Source organism: Meleagris gallopavo, chromosome 4 (assembly GCF_000146605.3).
Source record: "Meleagris gallopavo isolate NT-WF06-2002-E0010 breed Aviagen turkey brand Nicholas breeding stock chromosome 4, Turkey_5.1, whole genome shotgun sequence".
In the NCBI taxonomy this organism is placed as follows: Eukaryota; Metazoa; Chordata; class Aves; order Galliformes; family Phasianidae; genus Meleagris; species Meleagris gallopavo.
This window is the reverse complement of record NC_015014.2, coordinates 48,954,903-48,977,522: the sequence shown is the minus strand read 5'-3', so window position 1 is coordinate 48,977,522 and position 22,620 is coordinate 48,954,903. Positions and strand designations below refer to the sequence as shown.

Genomic DNA, 22,620 nt, shown 5'->3' with positions numbered 1-22,620 from the left:
ATATCTTTATCTGTATTCAGCATATATGTGTTCATTTTATTAATGAAGTCATTACTTTAAATTCACATCCAGTTTGATTCCAGAATGATGATCAGTTACTGACATGCTATAGTATGCTATGGTAAGCAGTAGAAATGCTAAAAGTAGATTATAAGTCATGTAAGCTTTTTATTTTTAAAAATTAATTCAGGTAAATAAAAAAAAAAAAGATGAAATTATCAAGGTTGGAGGAGAGCTCAAAATCATCAAGTCATCAACCCATCACCATCATGCCCACCAACCACGTCCCTCAGTGCCACATCTATGTGGTTCTTGAATGCCTCCAGAGATGGCAACTCCACCATTCCCCTGAGCAGTTTGTGCCAATGCATCACTACTCTTCTGGAGAAGAAACTCTTCCTAGTATCCAACCTGAGCCTCCTCCACTGCAACTTGTGGCCATTACCTCTCGCCCTATCAAAACGCTACAGGCTTTCCTCTCCCAGTTGCAACTGTTATTTAAATGCCAATAAATAAATAAATAAATTATTTTATGATTAAAAACTACATTTTGAAGTTGCCAACAACTGTTGGAACATGTTCAATAACTTGTTACTGAATCAGGCAGTTAAGAGAACACTGAACTCCATTCCTATGTAACATTTTAACAGTAAGAAATATATTCCAGAAACAGGAAATTTCAGAGGGAGGGGAGAAGAAAATAAGTGATGTGTCTTTAAAAGTATAGCATTCACAAAATCATCTATTTCATTTGCTGTCAAAAATTGGTGTTACACAGGTTTTCAGGAAGTTACATGACAAAAAAAAAAAAAAAGCACTTCACTGATTTTTCAGCATTCATGCACATCTTAGTGAGCATAAAAGAATGCTCAATTCCTTGATGCACTTAATCTGTATTTTTCCAGCTAATTTACCTTATACATTTCTAGAATTGCTAGGAACTTGAGTTCTACTAAGATTCTAAATTCTTAAAAATCACCCAAAATACGCAAAAAAAAAAGTACCTGGATACAACAGTGACACACATACAATAGGGAAATTGTTTTCCTATAAGCTCCACCAAGCCAACTATGTTTACATGAACAGCTCCTACCTCAGCCTTCTTGGGAGAAATTTTCTCCTTCTTGGGTGTTCTTTTCTCTTCTTTCCCCATAGCATTTTTTTCTTTTGATAGTAAGTTTTGAGTGCCACTTTGCTTTTTAGTAGTCTCCTCCTTCTGTTTTAGAGCCACAAGCTTTGAGGTAGGTTTCAAAGGCAAGGTTTTCTCCGTCAGTGCCCTTGCTATTTCACCAACAGATGGATGTAAATTAGGCTCTTTTGAATTTTCAGATTTAGTTTGTTCTTTTACTTCACCTGCCGAGTTTGTTGCTTTCGCTTGAAAGAAGCAGAGAAGTGAGAGTACATAGGTGAGAACATACTGAAATTTGAAAACATTTCATCAATCCATGCTATTAGCAACCCACCTCTTTGGGATTGTTTGTATCTTCCCGTCGCATTAGGACTGCTCTTGATGCTCAGCACCGTTTGCTCCCCCGAATCTCTCCGAGCCTAAGCAAACAAATGATGCAAGTTAGAAATGTGTGTCCCAAAACACCACTAAGCCCAGACTCTTTGTTTTCTAACTGTTACAGTACATCAGACGGAATGACATGCACAAAAAAAGCTGATCCCTACCACAAGTGAGAATCCTATCAACAGAAAGCAGATGAGCAAATCCTACATTCAGCCATACGCGTAATTGTTTAACTCAAACAACAGACAAACTTCCAGTTTGTATGTTTCAACTCTCATAGTAGTAGCACTAGAAGAAGCGTTTGCAATATCCGAAAGAGCTATCCCAACTTCCAAAACCCTGGATATATAACACAGGAACTGTTCTACTGTACCATAAGTGGTCCTGCACCTCATACCACAAGCTATGGCAACTAGGAGAACTCCCATCACTGGGGTAAGAGATAAAACTGAAGATCTCTGCTTGCCCCTTCTCTCTAAAGATGGAGCATACTCTCTTCCTTCCTTTCTCTTCCGTCACTTCTCACCATCCTCTGTCCTCGTCTCATTTTGCTTGATCTGGTCCTCAGGAGACAGAGGAGCTAAAGCTGACCTACAGTATCGGTCCTCAGCATGTCACTTCACTTCAGGTATGAGAGAGACAAGCAGACCATTTCTGCAAAATGAGCAGGGATGAATGTAAAGCTTTAACCTAAAGGATATGATCCCTTCCATCACAATCACTGTTCAAATGAATGAGTGATGCTCTACAGTGCGTACGTTCCCTTGGAACTGAGACTGATTCAAAAGCAAATCTCAGCATGCTGTAGATGATTGCTCACTATCCTCTGGAACTAAACAAACTATCTCACAGGAAAAAAAACATACACTGTGAGTTCCTAAATTCATAAAAATCAAATTTGGATCAAGATCGTGAACTGTGAATGGTTGGAGAATGGAAAAATCATAAGGAGAATCATTCAGCTATTTAAACCATTCTCATACTTTAGGTACATGCCTTCATCCACTGAGATTATACATGGAAACAATAGTTAAACCACTGATCTCAGCTGTAGTATGGCAGTAACGAAGGCTTTTTGCCAAACAACATAGATTCTATGACCCACTCACTATAAGATGAAACCTACAGACAGGTACACGTGTCATGACGCAGATGATCTCCATTAGTAGAAAGAACAGAGGAGACAAAGCAGCTTGGATGCATCCACTGACAGCTGGGACAGACTTAATTAGAACTATAACTTAGATTTACATTTCAAGACAAACAGCACAAAGATATAATAGTGCTTACTGTTCTATTAGAAATGACATAATTTACTGAGTGAAGAAATCCCACGAAGAAAGTGTAAGAAAAGTGAGTATGTTATTTTCATGCAAAAAGAATTTTTTTTTGCTATTTTTAAGGCATTTGTGTGGAAGCCTCATAATTTTAGACACAGATGAGGTGTCTCAATAAGATAACCCCTAGCAATACAATTTCGAAAAACCAAAGTTTAAAAAGAATTCAACCTTTTTCTTCTGTGGGGTTTCATCCAACATTGCCAAAGTTCTAGCAAATTCTTCATCTTCATGCAGCTGTCTCTCCAGCTGGGAGGAGAAAAAAGAAGTTTTAGAGAAAAGATGTTTCAGTTCTTCTATCTTTTAAAACTCTCTACTGTTCAAGACAAAATATCTAAAATAAGATGGCACATGGAGGGGGGAAATGCCCTATCAGATTACCAGGTACAAGCAAGTTTCTGAAGGTGGCACTACAGAATGACCTGCTTCCCCTGAAATGACATAACTAGTGCAAAACTAGAGTTTGTTGCACTAGACACATTAATAGGCTCATACAATCTGTTTTTGAAGTTGTTTTCTGTTCCTTCACATCTTTGTTTCACATAGCAAGGTGAATGCAACACACACAGTTTCAATTGATCTTCAAGTAACCTCTTCTATCAAACATAGCCATTTGGGGAAAACCTCTCTTCCTTAATCAATGTGCATCACTGTAAGTAAATACTGACTGCTCTTCCAACAAAACAACAAACAATCATTTCATTACTATCCTAATGTCTAACATACCACATTGTAAGATTCAAGCAGATGACTTCATAACAATAATATACCACAGGCACTGTTTTTATGTGCCCATAATGATTAAACGAATGTCTTCCTTGTTTACAGTGAGATAGGGGAAGGGCACAGATCACCAAACACAAACCAGACCGAGGCAGATACACACCTGACAATGCACATTCCTCTGATTATATGTTAGATAATTACAGAGTTATAGTTATACAATTGCTGCTTTTGTTGAAATCACAGTTTTCCTAACATATTATTTAACTTTCCAATACAATAAAGCCAGATTCATCACACCTCTGGGGATGTCAAGGATAAGACCATGTTTTGCACCAAAGATAACTATTTCTAAGGATGCTCAATACTACCAGGAAATGAACAGCTTTTCCCAGAGTAAAGCCAACATGTGTGACAAGTGTACCTTTGCCTCAGGGAACAACACACATACAATTATGAGGAAGCAGAAAATGAGTTCTATGTGAAAAACAAGATTATTTTAGACACCTGCATGGGTGGAAACAGTCTGCAGAGACAGAAAATAGGGGAAACATTCTATTTATGTAACTGAAATAATGCCTATAAAATCACTGCCTGACTGCGTTTGCACAAATCTGCGAGAGTTCAAGCACAACAGAGGTGCGTGTGCACATGTAATTTATAGGATACACAGACAGTCTATCTTCATTTCTTAACATTTTAAGTTAAACAAACTGCCCTTGGCATACAGCAACAGATTTATACAGCTTTTACCTCCGAATCTTCTTCAAGCTGCAGTTGCCTAGCAATGGCCTCATCATCTAGTGTGCTGTCTCCGCTTTGTGAAGGCTATATAAGAAAAAAAATAGACCAACAGTTCAGTTTCCTCAACATTTATAAAAAATTCATTTTGTGTACTTCTAGAAAAGGACTGGTAAGTAGACATGCAGCATTTTATCCCTAGCTCCCTAACCTATACACATTTATCCAAGACTGTTTTCAAGAGATTTTACTATTAAAAACAAAACCATGGTGTAACCAGTGTATCACTTCTTCAAAGAGCTGAACATCTCTAAAGCTACCACAGCTGGTCAGCTTGACAGGGACAACTACACTGCCAATTTTGAACTTCCTCCACACTTCACTCGATGCTTTGTTATTCCATGAATACATACACTATAAAGCTCTGGAAAACAATATCATTCCTCTTCCCTCTGCACAAACTCCCCACACCCCACCTTCACCCCTTTCCAAACTATAAGCTACCTCTTTGTTTACTCCTCTCAGAAAACTGCTTTAACATTTTAAGAGAAGTTACGTGGGAAAAAGCAATAAAGAAAGCATTGCTTCCAACTTTATGCTCTCTTCTCAAATATAGAAGTACTACTCTACAATCGTATTTGCAGACTTGATATGCTTGTATATACTGTCAAAATTGCCCTTACACTTGAGTGGTTATGAAAAAGTAACTTTAAGCAATACAAAAAGAAGAATCTTCTGAAGGCCATTAAGTAAGCCATTTTGTCCTGCATTCAGACACACCAGCAACCTAAAGGAACACCATCAGTACTCACTTCCTTCCTTTTACTCGCTACCAGTTTCTTTTCTGATCGCTGGACACTTCTTGTCCCAAAGTAATCAAGAGCTGAGGTGGGAGTCAGTTTCACCGGAGATAATGGTTTGGCTTTAGCCTGTGCCTTTACATCTGCTTTTTTCACTGCTGCTGTTCCTGGACAACTGATTGCTGATGCCCCATTCTCCTTTGGTTTCAGGGAAATTCTCTTGTTGACAAAGTCATCCTCTTCATCTAAATATGAAGAATATTATATTACTTCTGACACGTGGCTCTCTTAATGTCTAGAGAATTACTTGCTCAGGTTGCATTAACACAGACCCTAAGAAAATACTAGGCATGTTTAGAAGTTGATTTGAAGCAAAAGAGGAAAAATAAATAGCCACATTCCATAACATAATATTTAGCATCTAAATAGCATAGCTAAGTCTGAATAAATTGATTGCTAAAATAAAGCTACAGAAGTCTGCAACCTGCATAAATATATTCCTTCTAATTTAGAAAGGTCTCCAGAGTGCCTTCTCTTACATAAGGTAGCATACAAACAGAAACACAGGTCACTGAAATCTGAACTGTCATTCAACTGCACAGCACAACTCTTGAAATAACATATGTAAAATCAATCTAGCTTTGTGTTTCATTGGTTTGTAGTATTCGTTAGTAGATCACCTAATGTATGCTTTGAACACTGTAGAACACCATACTTACAAGCACCCACAGTAGATTCTCACATATGATTATAGGGTATGAATAATTACTTAGTTATTTGTCAAGTCCTGCTCACACCTTGTGAGTGCTTTAGCAAAACATGCTGTTAAACTATCTCTGCTTAGTCACAGATTCTAGGAGCTATCCCCTATCCTCTGTATTTCTGCAGTTAAACTCGCTGTCCTCCCAGTACACCCAGAAGCAGGAATCTCAAAGAAATGCAGCCATTTCAGAGAAAGCAGGAATCACACAGGAGCTCAACATACAAAACCAGATTTTTCAATTAATAAAAAAAAATGACACCGCCGAACACAAGAGGCAGAGGAAGCAGTATACACAGTAGCAATAAGTATTAGCTCACAGATCACTGAACAAAAACAGAACTCAATTTTAGCTCTTAGGATTCATAACATCACAGAATGGCCCGGGTTGAAAGGGACCTCAAGGATCACAAATCTCCAACTCCCTGCCACAGGTAGGGCCATCAACCACGTACATTGTTTTCCTAGCAATGAAAGAAAGCTTGATAGTCTTCCATTCATTCTGGATCCAAACTCTTCACACAGTCAAATCAACAAAAAAGATCACCAAGGACTTCAAAGAGTTTGTGTGTCACCTTGTGAAGTCCTGCTGACAGTTATACAAATGAAACCCTATCACTGAAGCATACAAAAAGCTACGGATACCACTGCCAAACCATCAGATTGATGTAACACCACAGAAGAAAAGCATCCCTGGACAAACTTTTTGATTAACGATAAAAGCAGTTTCTTGTGAAATCCTCTAAGAATTCAGAGCACGAAAGGCATAAGAAGCAAACTGCAAGTAAAGCCCTGAAGTGAGCAGGCAATACAAAAGGAATAAGGCTCACTGACTGGCAAGAAACAGAGGCAGTCTTATTTGCATGCCCCTAACTGAAGTCTGGTTTTACTTCTCAAGATGTAGATGTTTTGACCGCTCACACAGCTCATCATGCACAAAAACATTCTAAGCTGCTTTATAATTACATTTAAATCCACATTACTATTGCTGTCATACATTCATTTTTCAGCCACTAAGTTAAACTCCCATATTTCTCATGCAAAAAAAATTGTTTTCTTTATCACTTCTCTAAGTTTAAATTAGATTGTATACTTGCTATCTCTATTTTATACAAACACAAATTATAGATCTTCACTTCTGGTTCACTGTTTCTCAATAGGTGGAGGCAGCCCAAGCGTTTTAAGCATCAGCTGTAACTTCCTGCCCCTGGTCACTTACTAAGCAGCACATAACATAAATCAACAGGGATACTGACTATTCCAGTAAAAGTTCAGAGAAAGAAAAATAGAGCAAAGTACTGCAAGGGAAGAAATTGGTTCAGCGGTTCAATGAAGAATGCCCGAAGATAAAAAAATAAAAATAAAAAAAATTATCTAGCAGAAAATGGAATTTCAGCCAATTCAATTCATGAGGCAATATATGAAAGACAAAACTGAAGCCCAGGTCCCTCTGAAAGCTTCACTATTCTCAGCCAATTACGCATTTTGCTCAGGCAGCCGTAGATCCTTTATTGCCATTTAGCTCACTTCAACTATTATCTATCTGGGAGAGTCAGACACCAAATGCTTTAGGCTCCTAAGCTACAGCAGCGTGAGCTCTGGATATGAGACTGCTCATCTCAAACCCAGTTTCAGAATTTTGCTTCTTTTGCTATTTCTAGTTTAAATGAGAAAATACATTTGCAGGAGCAAAATGCACTTATTAGTAAAAACAAGTTCATGTGAAAATAATTACATTCACTTGTTCAAGAAAAAGACATTCAGCTGACCAACCATGAAAGCCTTTTTTTTTATTTTTTTTAAATCTAAAGACTGCTACCAAGCTGGAAAAGAATCTTTATTTACCACTGCTATCACATAATCTGCATGCAAGATTGAGTTTTTTTCCTTATTCACTTGTAACCACTTAAATAGCAATATAAAAAAAACAACAGGATATTGCTTTCCCTCAATTAGAGGGAAGTAGGGTAAATATAATTAACTTTTAATTAAAAAGGATGTGGATTTGAGTCATTTATGATGCCACTACTAAGCATCATGGATGACTGAAGCTCTGCTTTAATTATGTTCTTCCTAGAAACAACAGAATTGGAAGCATTTACACACTGCAAGTGCTCAGCAAGAACAAGAGACAGCACTTCTGGAAAGCCACATATAAATGTAAATAGAGAAAGATGGACAAGAACACTAAAATGGTCATTAGGAAACAAAGCCAATCAGACTGTCAGATCCAACAGATGCTTTATCAGACAGGTCCTCGGGCTGGTTTCATCCTGGGTTCATGAACTTCCCAAAACATCAGAAGTCTACCTTATCTCCAGGCATCCCTCGCTTATTTCCAGCATGTAAGAACTTGGACTTTTTCACTAACACTTTAACACCTCTTCCTTGTGCATGCCTACTGCCACAGAACTCAACAGCATGGTTGATTAATCAGCTGTACACTTACAGTGCCCTTACAGACACAAAGGTGACCTAATTTACAGCCTTAAAAGTATTAGGGGAGTGCCAGCATCACTACCGGACTGCTCAGATCACTGTTTCTCACCATATGACCAGTTCTGTGCTACAAAAATGGGAGGAAGACATTCCCACTCACAGAAACTAGACAACAATTTCTGGGAAAACAAAGAGGAAAGTTTTGAATTCAGCTGACAGAATAGGTCAGTTGCAGATTAGCAGCATTTTCATAGCCCTGCTTTACAGAAATTTCTAGGTGAACAGTTGAGATGGGATTGCAGAAGTCCCTGCCCCCAACTAAGGCTAAGAAATGTGAATTCATTTTATCACCAAGTAGATGACTTTTATTTCGCAGAACATTGGTATAGCAGCACACTACTATCAGAATAATATTTGCTGTTTATATCCACACATTTTGTGTGTGCTATAAAAGGAATGCATACACAGAAGAAATACATCTGAGGTTTGGGTTTTTTTCTAGCATTACCTCTGAAGACTTAAACACAAGCTGAGGACACGTATTTTAGTTGAGCTTTCTGGAAATTAAGTAGATGTTACAAAGAGAAAGACACTCGTGTGATTAATGGAACAGATGTGCATGACAGCCAGGAGATTGCTTTTAATTATTTTTGATACAAACACTACACATGAAGCAGGGTCTCTTCTGCGCCAGGTAATTTACAGGAACAAGCTGCCCTAGCAACAACCAAGAACTGTTACATCCTGGATGGGTTTAAAAACCATTCTGTGACACCTGAACATACCTGACTTCCATTTTATAGCAGCACAACGAGGTTAGTTAATTAACTCCTGCAGCCCATTTGCAACTGCTTGTTAGTGCTTGGTTTTAATACCGACTCCAAACACGAGCAGTGCATCTATACAAGGAATAAGCAGTATGTAGTAGGAAAAACATATGTTAAACATAAAAGCTTGCAGATTATCACATAAAGGCCTTCTATATACAGCTAAAGGATAGCATCCTTCCCAAAAGTCACTATACCTCCACTACTTGTGTAAGATGACAACACTGGATATTCGTCAGTTTTAGTGGTGCTACATCTGCACAAGGACTTCAGATGGCTCCTGTCCTTAAGGACTTGCAGTAGGTATTACAGCCACGCTGAAGTTCAGGGTTTACCAGTAATTAACAGTTCCAACACAAGTTAGGACTCTGCGTTTTGTATTCAACTTTTGCTCAAGGTGAACCTTTAAGAAAGCTATGATAACTGTCTCTCCTAAAAATGTATTCTCTATCACCCTCATCTAAAATCACAGTAGTTCCACTGCATATTTCAAAAACTGGTTTGTGTAGTCATTTAGATTTCCAGTGTCATTTGTCAACAAGCTGATTGATTTCAGACTTACTACAAACATGTACTTTAAACCACAATTGTTAGTGCTCTGCCTATATTCTCATGTCAAGGTTCCATTCTGTTATAAAAATTTAAAAGTCTACCAGAACCATTCAAGTACCATTCTTCAGAAATTAATTTACATCTGTTGGGATTTTCCAGTTAGCAGACATAATTTCAAGAAATTGTTATATTTTTCACTAAGGAAAAAGGGTTCTGGGATGCCAGAACCTTAATGGAATAACTGCCACACCTAAATGGAGTTATACACTTCAGTGCCAAACTATATAACCATTAAAACTCTTTCATCCAGTAAATTCCAAATGAAACTCTTAGTCAAATATGCACACTTCCGTTTTTACAAACGTGTCTAGTAAGACATTTTGGTGCCATTAAAATAATCTGCTTTCTGATATATTTTTAAATCTAAAATAAATGATCATCACCATAAATAATCTGCAAACCACTAATTAGAGCAACTCCCTTTAAATTAAATAAGCACAGTGCCATAGAAACTGCTGCACGTATCACCCTGGCATGCAATCACAAGTTATCGGTCCATTAACACTTTCCAGTTCATTACAGAGAGCTTGATGCACTTGAACTGATTAGTTTCACCATAAGGACCTGGTTAGTATCACCATAAGAGCAGCTCTATTTTCCCAAAGCAGATACAAGTCCCCTCCACACAATGAAGCTTCTTGTTCTGGTTTATTGCCTGAAGTTACCTGCATGATAAGAACATTCAGTGCTGTCAAAGAAACAAGGTGGAGGAAGAACCTTGAAGAAAATTCAAGAGGGTACAACTCAAATACGTGCTCAGAAACCTTAAAACTGATATTTGTAAAACAAGGAGGAGCTGTAATACTACTTTCCAAATGCAAAACTAAGTTTTCACTATAAAGCTTCTTCAAAAACCTAACAGGGTTAATAAAATTTTATTTAAGAAAACATATTTCATGTGAAACCACACCTTAGGAGAGGTAAAGGTCACTGTATAGGAATGGGGAAGTACTACTCCAAACTGCAACTCATGGCTCCTTTAACAATAACTACATCTTAAGAGCTAGGCAGGCTTTTTTTAAACAATCCATGTCTTCGAGCTCAGGGAAGTTCCCTTTCATTATATAGTGAGATTTTTACTTCCCTATGAGATGTTTCAATGTGAAACATGTTTATTCACTGACTATCTGCTGCTAGTTTGAACTAGTGGCTGGATTTGGGAGATTTTTGGTCACTAGCACCAGCATTTACCCATTTTTTTCCTGTCTTCTCTTGATATCCTCTGTATGAAAAGAGTTGACATTCAGCCAACACACTGGCAAGCTATGTTTTTTTTTGCCCTATATTTTAATCCTTGAGGAATGGCGTTCCAGTAACCTGCCATCCTACTCACTTTCTACCAACTTCTATTTTCCTAACTTCATGAGTAATCCAGCCTAGCACCTAGAATAAGGCTTTTAAAAAAAAATACAATATTCAGATTGTCAAAGCAATTGCTACACATGCAAAAATACTGTTGCACGGTATATAAGAAAGATTATTGTTCACTAAAAGCAAATTAAGTCACAATTCCTGCCAAATGGCCACTTATGATGAAACCAGGTAAGGTTCATTGCATCATAACAACAGGTCATCTTCCACAAACAAAATCCAAGGTTCCACACTTCTTTAAAATAACACTATTTAACAAGTACAACAAACATTTGGATTTTTCCCAATCCCCTCGACTGTTCTACCACAAGGCAGGCTTCCCCACCCCACCACTCCTTGCTACCTGCCAGAATAGCTTCACTTCACCCCTGGCTATCATTAATTCAAATAAGCAGTAAGTTTGTTTCAATAACAAAGTATTTCTTACAGAACCAGAGAACAATTACTCCTGCTTTATTTTTACCTTTCTAGAATAAGTGAATAAACTTCACAAGCTAATACTTCTACTCTTACACAAACCAGATACTAATTCCTGCAACAGTATTTAAGAAAACTGGATCCCACAGAGTTACACACGAGATCCCACAGAGTTACACACGAGATCCCACAGAGTTACACACGAGATCCCACAGAGTTACACACGAGATCCCACAGAGTTACACACGAGATCCCACAATGAAATTCAAGTAATCACAAGAAATTTCAAATGAGATCAAAAAGAAAATAAAAATTGGTTGAGATAACTGATTACCGAGTTCCTAATGACTACTCGATACCAGAAGACTTTCTCAATCATTTCTGAGGTCACTGCTCCAAACTCAGTGTTCTCCAAGGCTACGTCATTAGTATCTTTTCTACACTCCTATTCTTTTAAAAGATATTTATCCCAAGCAAATGGCTGGGTCACACACTTGACAGAAATCTCTCCTGAACTCCAATAAGCTGAAGAAACAGTTTATACAGATTCAGTACAAACAAAAATCAAGAGTTAAGTCTCAAGATTATAAAGGTGTTGTTTCAGACATAGACTAAGTCAACCTTGTGTGTACTTAACAGTCTTTAGATAAGAGCAACCTTGATCCATGGTTTTCAGGGATTTCACTAATAACCTCTACCAGCACTCCCATTATATCCCTATGAAGAAAAGCTTGATTACACCACCTAGAATTGCATCATGAACCTAATCAATGCTTTTTGTCCTCCAGGAATCCAATCATTTATCTATTTTGAGGTCAATGCTATTAAATATCCTTTATAATTTATTAGGAAAAGTATCAAATGAAATTAAGTTTTGAATAAAAGATTGGAACAAGCGAGATGGGAAAAATGTTTGGGATAGCTTAGCAAATTGAGTTCATCTCAACACATCATACAGTACAGCTAAATGCCAGGTCAAATATCTAGGACAAGTAAAATAAGTACAATCCATCTTAGAAACAGAAATTATGAAGACAGCCCGGAGGAGGAAAGAGGCAGAGCAAAGGAAAAAGCCAGCTGAGTCACACCTCTAATTGGATGCCATAGCAAACAAAACTCAGAGGGTTAACAGAAGAACTGGAAATCTAACACAAAACATGTTTTATCCAAGAAGGTTTGGTTTCAACACTGCACAGGCTTTAATCAGTTTCTAGGAATCTATACTGGGAAAGAACTGCAGCTAGTAAAGATCTCTAGAGCACAAAACAAATGTGTAAGACCTGATAGTTAAAGCCTTAACTAAACTCAGACTAGATGAAGCATGGAATAAGATGTAGGCAGATACCCTGCAAACATAAGAAATACCTCTGTGACCAAAGTCTGCCCGTACAGTGTTGTAACTGTGGGGAAATACTACAGTTGCTTTTGCACAGGCGATCTGAGTATGGTAACCAGTATGTGACATCAAAATACTTAAGTTTGTTTGCATTACAACAAAATCAATGTGAAGTTACAGTAGCTCCACTGCAGAAAAATATACTCATGATAAAAGCAAATCTGAAAAGAACTAATGTAACAAGGTAAGATTTAAAGTGAGTAGCTCTCAGCTCTGAGCAGTGCACCATTCAGAAGCAAAACACTTTTAGTCTTTACCTTACAAAGAGAAACTCAATCAAATTTAAGATGCTTTCAATCTGTGTTATTCAGTCAATCAGGAATCAGAACCTTAATAAGTGTCACAATTTTAATAACTGGATTCTTTTTGCCTGCATATACAGTCATAACCCTTAAGTGCCACTAAGAGATCTCTTACAGAAAATGCAATGGGAGAACAATTACTAATAAAAACATAACCAAAAGTTGCAAAAATCCTTGCAAATATATCAAATACTCTCAGGAAAAAACCAAAACTCTTCACATGACAACACATGCATTCACATACACTCAGCCGAATGTTTTCAGATGCCAAATGAAGTCTATCCCCAAATGTACTGAAGTATTAAATTAAACACCAGAACAGTTGTTAATTCGCTTCCACAGACAAATTTCAGAGTTCACAAAACCTGAATATGCTCAATTCACAAATAAGACAAGTCTACATAAGCTGCTGTTTACCTGTCAACCAATACTAGCCAATACCAGCAACTTCTCCATAACATCTCAAATTTAATAAAGGAAACTGCATGATGTGAAGAAGTAACTAGCTGTAAACAAAACAGCTTCATGATAGAACAAAGAAAACCTGAAAGGACAGTCACACAAAAAGCAACACTGAGAAGTTATGCTAAGGAACAGTGACTATACAAACAACCACAACAAATTAACATGCAATCACCTTACAAAGAAAGTCTGTCCTTACTTTCCCATTGAAGGGTTTTACTTATAGCTTGAGTTAAGATTTTAATTTTGGTTCAATTCTACGGTTTCTAAAGAGAAGACTAAACCTAAGCAAAAATTCTGCTCAGGATATAGTGGTTAATCACTGAATATTTTTTTCCAAAAGGCAACAGAAGACTTGTAAGTGATCAAAAATGGTTAATGATAATTAATGGTTAGTTATATCAACTCATTCCCATAACAAGCAAAAACAGTTCCATAATTTAGAAAGCTGAAATCCAAGAGAGACAAGCATGGTATATACATGGCATATGCAAGTTTTTTTTTACCACTGGTTTTTCCAAGTCCTGTTCTTCCTAAGAGGCCAACAGTCAAATAATATATATATTTTTTTTTAAAAAAAACAAAGAGAGAGAGAGGAAAAGAAGGGTTTTTCTTTTTTGCAATCACCAATATATTCTGCAAAGTTTAAAGACATGGAAAATCATACAAAAATTTAAATGAAAATCCAGATTTTCAAGCCTTCTTATGGTAACCAACAGCCATTTCACAAAATGTGCTACTGAACAGCTTAATGATATGAAAAAGACATTTCTACATAATTGCCTCCTCTAGAGCTATGAAACAAATAGAAAAATTCCAGCTTGTGAAGTCACATGCCTCATTCAAATCACTACTCAGAATTACACTGCTCTCCACAATAGCAGAGACTAAAATTCAGAAGTGCTTTTTGTTAGCTTAAGGAAAACAATCTTTTGATCTCCATATGAGGTCTTATTACAAGTATTTAAGAGTACATCAGTCAAACAACCCTATGATGCAACCCACCCCACTACAACTGCACATGAAGCATCACATTTCCATTACCTGTCTCTGAAACATAGACAACAGGATGCTGCTTTAGAACTTTACCAAGTTTTGGAGTCGCTGCTTTCTTCTCTGATGTCTTCTTGGTTTTTTCACAGACTGCACCTCCTCTTCTGAATCTGTATTTTGACCACAGCATAAATATATATTTCTTCCATATACAATATAGACTTTAAGTAATAAATCTTCTAACATCAGTTGATGTGTTCATATACAATCAGCTGTGTTAGAAAAAGGTATTACATGGAAGGTCAGAGCACAGCCTCATTCTTCTAAATTTTTCGTTGTTTGTTAAGAGTAAGGAAATGTTGTTAAACATTTAAGAATGGCTGCATCTGCCTAAAATCCCTCCTGAAAATGAATACAACTGTCAGATTATCACAACAAGTTTTAAAAATAAAACCTATAAAAACCATCCACACCTCATCACAATGGACCTTCAGCATAGATTCATTAGCCAGATTAAACTTACAAGCCATTCTACTGTGTTGGCTTATTCCACAATACCTATTTCAAAAAGCTATCAACAGGCTAGAGCAGATAAATGAGGTTGTATTCCTTGATTTCTCAGCAGAACACCGGTAGGCTGCCACTCAGCTCAACATCCTCTACATCCCAAAAGCTGCCAGGAGGACAAACCTATCCCAATGAAGATGATATATGCCAACATCCAAATAAGTATGCAGGACAAGCTGAAGCAGCAGACACAACTAGCATGTTTAACAGAAAGTTACACTTCAAAGCCTAGCTTTTTCCACATTAAATCCAAATATATAATTAAAATTACAATAACAGAAAATGTATATAAAAATATATTGAAAAAAATCCATGCCCAATTGACTTCATTCTACTTAAAAAAAAAAAAACAAAAAACCTTCTCCATCTTTATGAACTCGGAGCAGTATTTCTCTTCTCCTACTTTTAATGGGCAAAAATTAGCAATATCTGACAATAACTGCACTAAAGTGAAATTGTGCAAATATTTAAAGGTAGAAGTTGAATTATGAATTATGTATTACCTTTGCACTCCAACTCTAAACAGAAATATTTCTACTGCTATTCCCTACAACAAGTTGTTTGCAAAACAGTGTATTTGAACACATCTGCCTGCTTATAATGGCATCATTCTGACAGACGCGAGTCACCCCTTTTCTTCTGCAGAAGTATCTAATTTCTACCAAGTCACTAAAATTTCAAGATAAAGTCTTCAGTAGAAGAACTGCAGAAACTCCTGCTGTCAGTTTGACAGTTTCACAGATGTTCAGAAGCCAGCCAGAGATTAAATGATATCACAGATAGGAATAATGCAGAAGTTCAAAAACCCTATTTTAATTTCACTAATCTGACAGGTTAATTGTTTGTGATTCTTTGTTGCTATTTATTTGTTTGGTTTTAGTTTATGAGTGCTATAAAAGGTGTTTTCCTTATTATTACACACAATATTTTTAGCAAATTATGATCAGTGTTTTAAATAACAGAAGAAATATGTTCCAGATGATAAATTTAAAACTATGGGATTGAAACATACCAGACCTCAGACACATACTGAAATACAGTATAGTATTTTTAAAGTCTCCTATAATACGTTTATGCAATTGTAAAGTTACAGTACACAACCAGTCACATGTATCCAGTGTATGGTGTTATTTATCCTAACAGGGCAGGAAAAAATAAAAATCCCCATAGTCTATATGTATCTTCATAACCACGAAGTTCTGGAATTTTAATAGAATTGGCTATTTAGCGTAGTTTTTATTTTACTTTTTAAACTGAGGTTTTGTTAGAAATGCACACGCAAGGCACACATTTCTCTCATCCATCATTTTTAACTATCAAACAATTATTACAGTGAAGCAATAAAAATCACCGGCGCATTCAAAGATACCTCCCTCTCCTAGCAGGGCTGCCCATAAAGTGCTTTTAATTGCATTTACAACAAACTAAGCACAGCTTTCTATCAGATGAGCATTTACCTAATCCACCGTTATGCAAAAGATAGAAAGGAGTATTCTGTGAACATCACCTGAATCATAGATTATTCTTTTTTTCTTGTATGCCTGCTTTTGTTTGGGAACATCTTCACTGGGTGAACTCTTCACCTAAAAGAAACAATTCATTGGCTCAACCAGCAAACAGGTCCTCCCAGCCTTTAATCAGCTTAAATTCATGAGTTTAAAATGACTTCTCACAGAAATTATTTATTTATGAGTATTACTTTTAAGAACAATCTTTTTCTAACTCGTGGGTGGGAGTGGAAGAGGGGCAAGGGAGAGGAGATGAGGAACTAACTGCACAAAGTTCAGCATGCTCCAAGTAAGCAGTAGACAATTATACTGATAGTAAATACTACACTTTAATGCCAGATTTTCAAGCTGTTCCAAGTTTTTAGAGTTCTGACTTTAAAAAACAGTGACACAAACAATTGCATTATCAAGAAATGAAGCACCTTACAAATAAGGAAAGCGACACTCACCTTTGTTTCCTTTCCCCTCTTCTTCCCACTTGATTCTCCTTCCCCGTTTTTATCTTCTCGCTCTTTTTCACAGCCTGGCACCCCTGCTGCTTTCCAGGAGGCACAACGCCAAAGAATTTCCGGATATCCTATTTAAAGGACAAACGTTTTCATAAGTTTTTAAATACAAGTAACTCCTAGAAGTTTCACACCACAAAAGAGCAGAGCACTCGAAAGAACGAATATTTTTCTCTCAGCAGCTCCTGTTACAGTATTTGCTGATCTACAAGTTTTTCCTCAAAATTACAAAACAAAGACTAAACAGTTAAAAGCAGCTGCTCAGACACTGCACAGCTTTTCTCTTGTCTCTCAGTCACAAAAAAAGGTATTTTTCCCCTTTCGACAGCCACCTCATATACTCAGAATCTTTCATTAGCAATGAAATGCAGTTGACTTCAAACAGATGTCTGCCTGGGGTCGCTTTTTCCCACTTAATCATCACAAACTGAGCCCAAAGTTTTTGGCAGTTAACGTGACCAACTCAGGCATGAAGTAGAGTGCAATGTGAAAAGACAAAAAGTACCAGGAGCTACAAAGCAGCCTCCTGGCAGGACGTACCATACCCTCCATCTTCTAAGAAATTTAAGGCAGTGACTCTGATCTCACTGAAAAAATTAGCTAGCAGAGCAGCAAATTAAGATTTCAATAAAGAGAAAATTATATTAAGAACATAAGACTCCAAAAGGTGGATTTTGGAACCATATTTTCTTATCCTATCATAGAAGAACCATAAAAAGCTCTACTCAAGACTAGAGACTGAAGTTACAATTAAAATAAGCACCAGCCCCCACACAAAGCCCTATCTGACAGCTTTTATTAAACTAGTATTACAGCATCATTAAAAAAGAAGCACAAAATCTGTACCTCCTTAGTATCACCACCCCCAGGGGCAGCAGCCATTTTAGCTTCAAACAAAGTCTCTGATATGGCCAAAATATATGGCAGGTAAGGGCTGTGGCTCAGGGCCCTACCGTCCCCAGGTGATAACTATTCCCTATCAGAGAGCAGCAGCTATCACACACCTAGGTAGTCTTACCCCTCTTGCAGGGAACTTCCAGTAAACTAGTAAATGCTAAAGAAAGCATAACATGAAATCTCCATAAAAACATGATCAATGATTATGTCTGTATCAGGCTCCTTTTTTCTCATCAGTTCCCTCGTAATTTGGATTGGCAGAGTTTATTGGGCTGAAAACCAGTAGAATAAATAACTTGAGAGCATAAAATGGGACACATACAGATTTATTTAGTATGCTTAGCTTAAAGCGATTTTCTAGAATCAGAAGTGTTATTTCCCATAGAAATGCAGTCTGTTTACTTTTTACCTGCGTATGTGACTGATCCAGCAAATGAAGACTGGTAGACTGAGAAGAATTCCTCTTCAGTAAGACTGTATACGTTTCTATCTACGGAATCTGCTTCTCGAGGCATCAGTTCTCAACACTCAGCTATTTTACATACACTTCTCATGCCATAGTCTAACACTCTGAAATTCTGACCCCAGAGTCAGAATGTTTGAGCAAAGCACCTACTTAAAAAAACCCTAAGAAGTTATGGAGTAGATTCGTGGCCCAGATAACTCTATCAGCATTATTGACTTCTTATAAGGCAACACAACAGAAAAACTGCTTACAGTCCTCATTAGATCTTTTACATAGCAACATAATTTAAACACTACAACACTGCGAATCAAACTGACTTTAGATTAAGGTGAGATTTTCATAGTGATAGATGTTAGTTATAACTTTAAAATATCTGGTGAATAATTATTCTTAAATCACTAGTAACTCTATTCTAGTAATTTAACTAAAAACTCTTTGAGTGTGCTGATCTGCATTAATATTAGACTGTTTTGTTACGGACTGATGGAAATTATATGGAAATACCATCATATCCTGGATTCTGAAATGAAGACCTAATAAAGGAGATGCATGAAACTCATCTGCCTGCCCCAGCTTCTTCCACTTTCATCACTGTTCTTTGACTGCTAAAGCCTAAATCATACCACGTAAATGCTTATTTTCTGTCTCATCAGATCTCATGACTTTTTTGCTTTGTTCAAAGCAGCATCTTCTAACTATCAAGCAATCAATCACCACCACACTGCTTTTTCCTTGAAAGTACTATTGTAATATAGCAACGACAGATTCCAAAACTGCTTCCCTGTGCTAACACGACACTGTTATCTTGGCTGCAAATTATCAGTCCTCAGAAACAGCAGCACTTTTCCTTCTGTATTTTTATTACTGCATGAGTGTATTAACTACTGTAAATGTAACCACACAGAAGCCACCATTTCAGGCCATTTCTGAATAAAGGATTTTATTTAAGTAATAAATTTTCATTTCCCGTATTGACAATCTTCTTATGAGTGACTAACCTACAGAGCCCTAAGCTACAAAGGAAATTCAGCAACTATGTAGCATCTTCTTCAATCTTCAGTTATATATCCCCCAATTTCCTCCAGTCATCCTACTCTTCAGAAGGAAAAGTAACCTTGTTAGCCATTGCTGGGCTATAACAGACGGTGAATTTGAAATTGCGTGGGAGACCAGTACATCACAGTGCAACAATAAAGTCATCTTTCAGAGAAGTTTTTATCTGAGATTCATAACAGAAAGATTTTTATGCTATTTATCAAGGGATGCCAGACAATTCTTTGCACCTACTGCAGAAATGAAGCAGTATATGCATCTTTCAAAATGACTCCAGGAGATGCACTATGTGAGCTTGGTTCCCAGACAGTACTGCCAGCCACCATTCTGGTTTTACCTATTTAACATCCAGTGGCCAACTATATTGCTGGTATACAATGCCATTCACACACAAGTTCACCGTTTGGCAGAACTGCATATGCTCACCCAAATGAGAGAAGGCTGATAGCAACGTAACACTTCCTCTGGGAGCTGTGTCCTGTGTGCCTGTGGAGATGCACTCACCAGCATGACTGCCCCAGGCAATCCTCTAAAGAACTAAAGAGCTGGGGCTATGCTAGTGCAGCTCCCCGGGGTGCTTCAGCAGCAGCAATCTTATGCATAACTTGGAGCGGTTTCACACAAATGAGAGAGAAGGTCAATGAAACTACTGTTTAGTGTGACAGTTTAGAGGCATCTTAAATCACAGCTACCAAATAAAGGATTCTGAGCCACATCTGAGCACCAAATTTTGCAGAGACCTACCCACAGTCCCAGCCAAGGCTCAATACTTCTGATCACTCCCACTAGATTAGGGAGGTAGGTAAGACCAGGACAGCCTGAACAGCTGTGTTCATGTGGGCTGCCTCCTGCTCAGCTATCTTCCTAATAGCACAACCTCACTACTGGCTCTGCAGTCTAGCTCTTGCCAATTTTGACTATTGTTTCAAATCCACACTCTTACAAGACAGCAATGAATCACAGTAGGCTGCATGTTTTCTCTTGGAAGATTTGCATACCCCCATTTTCCTAAGGAGAAATAGAAAGCAAAACCCATTTGTTATTAGTACCAAAGAATGGTAACCCAAAGAGCTTGCCAGGATAACTTTCAAGACTTCAGCAAATATTCAGTTCAAAAAAAGTCATAAACATTCCATATTGGTTTTCTGTGACATTTTTCCCACAACAACAGCTGCTCCAGTGTTTAGATGACGGAGCAATCCCAACAGCATCAAACTCTTTAAGCAGTCGTTTTAAAAGACCAGTGTCCAATAATGCAGAATACTTTCCAAAATAACATCATACAAATATGTTTGTATCTACATCCTGAAATAGAAAACTGAATTTCACCAACTCAGCTCAATGACTGCAATGGGAAGCAGCACAATTTGAAGTATTCCAAAAGGTGTCCATAAGCGCCTTGCTTGTGTAGGATAGCTCAAACTTATGTACAGTCTATTTTCGTGCAAGTTCTGCAAAAACATCAGCTCTGACATCTGGCATCTCCAGAAAAATTGCATTACCTGTAATCAATCCTATAACATCACTTCAGTTAAACCAGTAATTCCTGCTTGGATAACTATACTGAAGTTAACAGTGGTACTGAGGCCCAGGTACTGTATGGCATTTCTAGAGCAGAATCCCAGTTCTAAGTATGCAGCAGCTTATGCCACAGCAGTGGCCCAGGACTGTTTCTCTCAGCTAGAGGTAGCTCAGATAGCTCTGTTCCCCACCACACATCCCCTCAGCTGTACCGGCACAGCTCTTCACACAGGAACTGGGTCAGGTAATTAATTTAGGTAAAAATTGAATCCCTTTCCCCACCAATCAACTCGTTGTGTAGTTGTACACATCAGCTCAGCACAGCTGATAAGCTGCAGAACCAATCTGACAGGGGACACTTCTGTTGGGCACTACAAGATAAAAGTCTGCTTGTAAGAGCCCAGTATTACATCCCAGCGTGCCCCAGCTGCTCCTGAATATCACAGAGCAGGGTACAGGGATACTGACATCGCTGGGTTTTTTTGCCTCTATCTCCACAGCTGCAGCACTGATGGCTGTACAGCCACTTCTCTTCAGCACTGGAAAGAAAAGAACACGGACTGAAGCAACTCATCCTTTCTCCATGCTGGCAGTCTTCCTCTCTTCTAGGAAGTACCAACACTGAGAGATGCGGGACATTCAGAAGCAGAATACCAGAAGGAAGGGAGGGTTTTCCAGGAAGTTCAGCTTTCTGACAAGCGGTGGCAAGGGAGGCAGCAAATGCCTTATTCTGCTGCAGAGCTTCAGCAGCCTGTGTGGGGCAACTGGTGACTTAAATACCACAGGTCATTCCTGTCAGGGCTCTCAGCGTTGGCAGACACAGACAGCACTGCCCATCAGTGCTTAGCACTGGGTAGAAGATATTAAGATCTATGTGAAAAGTCTAAAACCTAAGTTGAGCCAACCTGGCTTTGTAGAATATTTTTTAGTTAAGACAGTACAGAACTTGCACAGAGATCCACCTGAGCAGAAACTAACGTATGCGAGCAACAGACAATACAGGAGCTCATCTTATAATGGCTGTGTAAGCAGGAAGCGCTTTGGAAAGGACACATCGGGACACACGTGTGTTTATAGTTACAATCGCATTAGGGCTGCATCCTCCATTACTGGTAATCACGTCTACTTTCAGACTTTCAAGTACTTATTTTTCTGCGAACGCGATACAGCGCCCTGCGCTGAATCAGAAGCGCTCTCACGTATCCGGCCTACCACAAGAGGCGGGCAGCAGCCGGGCAGGCACCGCTGAGGGGGATGGAAGCAGCGCTGGAAGGCGTTGCCCTCAGCGGGCGAGCGCACGGCCCGTGCCGGTACCCCGCTGCGTCCGGGGGCGGCAGGAAGCGCGGACACCTCCCGCTGAGGATAGTAAGCAGAAGGCGGCCGGTTCCGTGTGCTCTTCCACACGCGGG

General features: G+C 38.2%; 1 protein-coding gene across 1 annotated transcript in view; it reads right to left on the bottom strand.

Annotated features, from left to right (window-relative positions):
• RFC1 (replication factor C subunit 1) overlaps nucleotides 1-18,171 on the bottom strand; it is a 31,058-nt gene extending 12,887 nt beyond the window's left edge. Inside the window, 11 exon segments of the mRNA XM_019614898.2 lie at nucleotides 1,094-1,374; nucleotides 1,464-1,548; nucleotides 3,022-3,099; nucleotides 4,327-4,401; nucleotides 5,127-5,359; nucleotides 14,745-14,837; nucleotides 14,840-14,863; nucleotides 16,768-16,843; nucleotides 17,218-17,270; nucleotides 17,273-17,345; nucleotides 18,121-18,171. Of these exon segments, the coding sequence (XP_019470443.1) occupies nucleotides 1,094-1,374; nucleotides 1,464-1,548; nucleotides 3,022-3,099; nucleotides 4,327-4,401; nucleotides 5,127-5,359; nucleotides 14,745-14,837; nucleotides 14,840-14,863; nucleotides 16,768-16,843; nucleotides 17,218-17,270; nucleotides 17,273-17,345; nucleotides 18,121-18,156 (1,107 nt within the window). The 5' untranslated portion in view covers nucleotides 18,157-18,171.
• Between the last annotated feature and the right edge of the window lie 4,449 nt (nucleotides 18,172-22,620).